The sequence below is a fragment of the Vidua macroura genome, chromosome 6 (assembly GCF_024509145.1).
Source record: "Vidua macroura isolate BioBank_ID:100142 chromosome 6, ASM2450914v1, whole genome shotgun sequence".
NCBI classification, from domain to species: domain Eukaryota; kingdom Metazoa; phylum Chordata; class Aves; order Passeriformes; family Viduidae; genus Vidua; species Vidua macroura.
This window is the reverse complement of record NC_071576.1, coordinates 23,472,675-23,479,642: the sequence shown is the minus strand read 5'-3', so window position 1 is coordinate 23,479,642 and position 6,968 is coordinate 23,472,675. Positions and strand designations below refer to the sequence as shown.

General features: G+C 43.6%; 1 protein-coding gene across 1 annotated transcript in view; it reads left to right on the top strand.

The window, feature by feature from the left end:
* Positions 1 to 3,317, top strand: part of LIN52 (lin-52 DREAM MuvB core complex component) — a 78,947-nt gene extending 75,630 nt beyond the window's left edge. Inside the window, exon 6 of the mRNA XM_053980398.1 lies at positions 3,262 to 3,317. Within this exon, the coding sequence (XP_053836373.1) occupies positions 3,262 to 3,263 (2 nt within the window). The 3' untranslated portion in view covers positions 3,264 to 3,317. The remainder of the gene's footprint in view (positions 1 to 3,261) is intronic.
* Positions 3,318 to 6,968: the final 3,651 nt, after the last annotated feature.

Sequence of the window (6,968 nt, the reverse complement as noted above, 5' to 3'; positions counted from 1 at the left end):
ATTCCTTCTTCTCTCCCTCTCCCTTCCCTCTGGATCCTCATTTCCATCTGTTTAAACAGCAACAGCAATGTCTGTTGCAGGTATTTCAAATTGCACCATTAAAGATTTTATGTTGTGGATGTTAAAATTAAAAAGATATATGTGCAAATAGTCACTATGAATTTAATCAACTTGATTTAATACTAATAGGAAACAGCAAATGGAATTTATGACTCAAAAAGAAGCGAATTTTTTAAATAAATACAAGTACTTTGTGAAAAACAGAAAAAAATCCCAATCTGAAGAGTTTATTAGAGTCTAATCCCCCAACAACAACTGAAACCGGGGCTGCCCACCCAATAATCCTGGCTGCCATTAAAATATTAAAGATAAATCTAATCGTCTCTTTATCCAAAATAAGCGACTTTTATGTGGAGAGAAAATGTCTAACCCTTTGGGAAGAGAATTACTCCTAATGCATCAAATGGAATTCAGTCAGGATGGCAAAACTAGGTTTAAAAGCAAATGAGATGGTAATAGAGATAAAGGCCAGTATAACAAATTAAAAATACTCATTTACACGAATTAAAATCACTCCTAAAAGGGTTCTGAGTAAGGAGGCCACTGGATGGTCTTGGCCCTTCTTGGTATGCAGGGGTTTATGCAGCCTCTCAGGACCCGGGGGAAGGCAGGATGTGGTGCTGAGTGTCTGTGGGGAAGAAGATCTGTTCCCGACCCCATCTCTTGAGGCAGTTTTTACCCATATCCTACAGCGGTCCCAAGCCCATGCGTAGTGAAAGTTACACCAGTCCACAGCCTCCAAACAATTGCTTCTGGCCCCAGCATTCCTTCCCCAGCTGATGTCACATGCCCAGGATGTCTCTGTGGATTCCCCTGTGCTTCAGCGTTTGTAACATGTTGTGGCAGCTCCCAGTGGCACCAAGTTCATGCTGGGCAAGACATGGTGCCCAGCCTGGGACCTGGGTGATGTCTGTCCTTGAGAACACTGTTGAGGATGAGAATCCCCAGAAAGCTCACCCAGATGGGGCAAAATCACCTCTGGGACCTGGAAAATGAGCTTGCTACATGCCAGGAGGAGCTGCACCTGAGTGGTGTTTGAGCACAGAACCCAGTGCAGAGGTCTAGGAGCTGTGAATTTCCTTTTCTGCTACCTGAGAAGCTTAAAAGGAGTGGGGCAAGGCAGAGGGCACTGCTGCCTTCCCAAGCCCTGTGTCTGGACGGACGCAGCATCCCAGCCACAGTGCCCCTTCCCTTCCCTTCCCTTCCCACAGCTTCACACCCTGCACGTGGGAAACAGCTTCCAGGCACAACCTGCGTTCTGGACCTGCAGGAGGGTCAGACCCCCATGGCAAGGGCATGGATGTAGGCAAGGGCAGCACCACAGCTGCTGATGGGTGCTGGGGTGGGGCTGCTGCAGCATCCTGCCTCCACACACATCTTCAATGGCAGTGATGCGGTGAAGAGGGTCGTAGCTGATTCCACTACTTTGTTAAATCACTTTGAGATTGTCTGTGTGCCCCACCTTTGGAAACCCAAACCAAACTGTGGGTGCACTGGAGGAAAAATTTCACTGGAATGCTTCTTCCAAATACAGCCTAAGGCACACTCACAGGCAAGGTGCCATTTGCATGGGTTATAGGTAAGCACATTTGCCAAAACCAGGAAGATGCCAAGTTCCCTCACAGCCAGCTTCATGAAAGACATCTGGTAAATCAATAGAACACACCTTTACCTGCTCAGACTTCTCCTTCCATGCATGAAAAGAAAATGTGGTGCCAAAGAGAGAAAGTGAAACAATGAAATTGGAAATATCCTCACTAGCAATATATGGCATGAGTAAGAGCAGTTCTTTACAGCATCAGAGCTTCAGGCTGCTTAGATTCCCTAGCATCATTTTAGGTTCACTTTGCAGTTTTGAGATTATTGATGCAATTTTATAGGCAAAATACTTTTTTCTTTAGTTAATGATTAGGATCTGGAAAGCAAGTTTGCTTCCTTTGGGGAAAAAGCCACTTGTCTTCCCATATACACGAACCAATCATGTGAGACATGTGAAACTTGTCCTTAAACCTACCCAGTGAAGTTTCTCCAAGACAGGCATCCTATCCTAATGCCTGCCCTAAAGAGGATCAGCATCCTGTTCTGACACCTTCCTAACTGTTAAGGAGTTTCTCCTGCTGCCTTGCTGCAGACAAAGCCATCTGCCATAATGCTTCTGGTCTATCTGCTATGCTCAGTAGATATAGTGGACAATTTTGGAAGACCACCACTGCTACATTTTTTAAAATGTATTTGAAGACTTGTTGGCATCTCACTTCAGTCATCTTCTCTGTAGATCTAAGAAATGTATACTTTCTAGATATCTCATTATTTTTCTGCTGTCCCTCACCAATCAGCTCAGATCCATCCTGAAGCTCAGGATGCAGAACAGGCAGAGCAGACTGCAACCCAGGCCATGGACTGGCTAGAAAGCTGCTTTAGATACTTTGTCTTGTATATTGTCCCCAGGACAGGTACTCACCTATGGACAGAAGGTGAATCTAGAAATATTTTCCTATATATTTATTTTCCTTAAAGATTCCATACCTTGTAATAAAACTAGATCTCCCTGGGATTTCCCCCTTAACACAAATACATACTTTTCTTTAAACAAGGCAGAGTATTTTATTATCTGATGATGGAAAGGACATCAAATTGACCCTCAAATTTCTTCTTTCTCACAAACTAAGAAAAGGGAACACCTAATATAGCTAAATGAAAATGCATCAGACAAACCCCTTTGATACCATGTATAACTTACCTAAGTACTCATGTGCCAAAGCATTATTTAGAAGTGAGCAGGACATCCTCAGCCAAAAACTATATTATAATTAATTATTATAATTAAATGGTAATGAGGTGGCCAACATTCATGGTGAATCAAGCAAATCTTTATATACATTTATGGCAGCTTCATTTAGGATGTCCAGGTCAAGCATCATTACTTTCCTACGCCACACTTTAGCTGACTTTAAAATTATGTCTCCTGAACAGACTTTAGTCCACATTGTAAAGCCCCAATCTTGCTGCTCTGTTATTTTCTAATAAATCAACACTGGAACTCTTGAAACTGGTTGAACAAAAATAAGTTCAGTTGCTCCAGGAGAATTAAAAGCATGTCTACATATGGGTGTAGCTTGCTATAAAAATAATTTAGAGTAAGCTTCTTTAAAAAGGAGATATAAACATTTATTCATTGAATAATATTCTCTTCTGTTTCAGGAATTGGAAAAAAGTGGCAATAAACCTCTGGAGTTGCCCTATCCAGCACTGCCCAGAGAGAGGAAGTGAACCAGATGTGATGGGACTATGACATGCAGCACCCACTCCAGACTGGCCCAAAGGGTTACATTTTTCTCCTCTGATTTCCAGGCAATTGGAAGTTACTGATATATTCAGCTAAAAGAAAGCTCTGATATCCAGCCCTTAACTGCTTAGCAGCCCCATGCAGAAAAGGTTTTGTTTAACCCCTTGTCCTAAGCAGAGCAGAGCCACCCAACACCTCAAGCAGAAAGGTGCCAGAGGAGAGGTATCCTGAGTTACTCTGACCTTGCTACAGGAAACTGCAGGGCAGAGGAACTGCCTGTGGTGCAGCATGGCTGAGTCCTAGCAGCTGGATGCTCCATGTGGCATGAATGGAGGTGCTCAGTCAGAGAGAAAATACAAGAAATATGGATGCATCTGCATCAGGAGAGAAAGAGAGGTATAATGGAAAAAAAGGAAAATGTCAGAAGTGCTAAGCAAAGTGAAATCCTAGCTCTGTTAAATGTCAGTGACCAAGGTCCTGCTGTCTTCAGTAGGATGAAGATTTTACCCAGGGGTTAAGAGGTGAGCTCAAAACTACCAGGATGATTCAGAGCAGGCGGAAACAGAGAGGTCTGCTCAGGGCTGCAGTAACTCAGCCAGCAGCTGCCAACTGGGAGCATTTGGCCATGGGCATGACAGGTGCCATAATCTCCTGTCATCATGTACTTTGTATCTTTGATTATTTAGAGATCGATAGACTGACATGGAAAGAAAAATATATATTCAATAGGACACTTGACATCAGAAGCTTCTTATATGGGAAGGCTTTTATATAGAGAGAACATCCCCATCAGACACTATGAGCCTCACGGAGTTCAAGATTTTAGGGCCTGAAAGAAACATTACCACCTTCTAGCCTGAACTTTGAGATAAAATAGGCTACAAAACCAAATAATTTCTGCATCAGGCCAATATCTTCTGGATGAGTTATAGATCATCACTTACAAACTTCCAGCCTTGGTTTGAAGACTTTATATGATAGAGAGAATTTAAAACATCTGTAGGCAGATAGCTCTGGTCAGTCTTTGTGTCTCAGCAGTTTTGATTAATACAGCAAGTGTCTCTTCTTGTAATATTAGCATTATCATGTCTTATATCCATCTACAGTGTAACATATGGTGGAAGGATAATGTAAAAATGTCCAGTGACTGTGACTTCAGTGGATCACCAGTGCTCCCCAAAGTTTAAGAACACAGCTAAAATAAAAACATACTAAGAGAGACTTTTATTCAAAGTATGTTTACATATGTAAGTTTTGAAAGGAGACAGGCAGGAGCTGCATGCACTTGCACTGCAGAGAAGACCAAGATAACTGATGCAGTGCTGGAAGAACCCAAAGCCATTGTAGAGGAGATGGAAGAGCATAGGGAGATCAGGTCTGACTTATCTGTTTCAATCATCAGAGAATCACAGAATGTTTTGGGTCGAAAGGGACCTTAAAGATCATTTAGTTCTAACCCCCTGCTATAAGCAGGGATGTCACCCACTAGATCAGGTTGCTTCAAGTCCCATCCAGCCTGGCCTTGGACACTTACAAGGATGGGGCATCCACAACTTTTATGAGCAATCTGTTCAGTGCCTCACTACACTCTCAGTAAAGAATTTCTTCCTAGCATCTAATCTAAATCTCTCCTCATTCCATTTAAAACCATTCTCCCTTGCCCTCTCCCTGTCTACCCATGTAAAAAAGTTGCCCCCCATCTTTTTTTAAGGCAATTTTATCCAATGAGGTCTGTCTAGACAAGGACAGCTTTGAACCCAGTGCTGACAGAGACAACAAAGAGCATGCTTCTGCAATAGAAATGGAGAAGTAACACTTTAGAGACTAAGGGGTTAACAACAAACATTGCTTCTACTGAGATTCAAGTTGTCCAGGACACAGGAGAAGGCTGAAGTAAAGCTAAGACTGAGGAAAGAACCAAGTCAGCCCAGTACATGTGCCTGGATGAAGGATAGATTTGCAAACAAATGGGAGAAGTAGAAAAGTTCAGCCCCAAGGATAAGACAAATGAACTATGGAAAAGGAAAAAGGATGAGCTGGATCAGAAAAATGTGAGAGAATTTAAGGTTTCTAATGTTTCTCTCCCCAGAACACCATCTGAGTCATGGAGCTGAGGAAAGCTTACATAAAGCCAGAATTTTTTCAGGTGAAGACAGGGTGAAAATATTGCCAGAAATTAGTTAGACAGGTATTGATTAATACAAGTAAATACTGATGTATACAAAATTTCAGTATATATCAGCAAAGCCCCTATGTCTATACCTTTATATCCTGACAGTGGTCAGAGCATTAACTTTGGATGAACTATTTCTAACAACCCCTCAAGGAGGCTAAAAATGATAAAGGTGCCACATGCTATAGAGTGGACCTCAGGCTGATAAACTCTGATGGGCTTGTCAAATTGGACTCTGTGTCTAGCTTGAACTAGAACAGCCAAATAACCCACACCCCTCTACCTGTCCTTGGGCAGGGATGCAGAGCTGGGTCTGAAGGAAAAAGAGAGAAATTATGGCGCACAAAGAGCTGTCAGAACATGGGCTCAAGCTGAGAAGCAGCCCCTGTGCATATCCACGCCCTCTGTGAGCTCTGGGCAGTTCTTTAGGCAAAACAACAGTGTGCACCTCTTCACACTGATGCTAGTACAACACAGAGATAGTTACAACATTTCAGAGGGCTTTAGACGTGGTGGGTTTAGTTCTTCAGCTGACTGCAGCTTGGAGCCACATAACTCACACAATGTCATTCTGCCTCAGAGATGTTTGGGGAGGAACTGTTTCTGGAGAAATTTGAATCAGTTTACAGAGAACTTGAGAATCATAGAAATCATAATAAAGTTCTGAATAATTTATTGGCAAGATGATAGCTTGAATTTTTACCCTAACAGACCCAGTCATGCTGAGGCACAGCGTGTGTAACTCCAGGTTGAATGCTGGGGAAGGAAATTGCATACCATACCTGGGGAGCCCCAGTGGGATGGGACAGAGGTCAAACCAAGAATTGGCTAATGCAGACAAGACAAACCAAAGTTTGAGGTGATAGGATTGTCTAATATGTCCCTGACAAGGTGTACAGTGCAAGCTCCCCACCCTCTAGGAGTGAAGCTGGCTGCTCAAGGTCAGCTCACTGATACAGGCAGCTGCTAGGAAAGCCCTGGAGGGACCCGCCCTGGAGGGACCCTCAGCAGGGGCTCCTTCCTCCTCTGCCTGGCAGCTGCTTTTAAACTGAGGGTCTCATTCCTGGCTCCTGTCTGACCTACATGCCTGTAGCAGGCCATGTACCTACTGATCTGGGCCCCCACTCAGGGACTTGACTTCACAGCCAGAAATTGGAGCTGCCTCATCCCCATCAACTTGTCTGGTGATCTGGACCAAAGGCTGAGCCTGGCTACAGCCCACAACTGCTCTGCTTGCCTTGCTCAGGTACAGTGAGATGGGGCCAGGGCTGGGGGAAACCTGCTCCGATGACTCTTAACACATTTGGCTCCCAGCTTCCTGTCCTTTAGAAAGTAGCTGGCCACCCCAGTGCCCTGGCAGTCTTCATTCACTTCTTCTGAACCATTTTCATCTTTGTGGAGATATGAGTTGCTTTAAAATAATGGCTGGGAGTATGACTACCTTGCTGC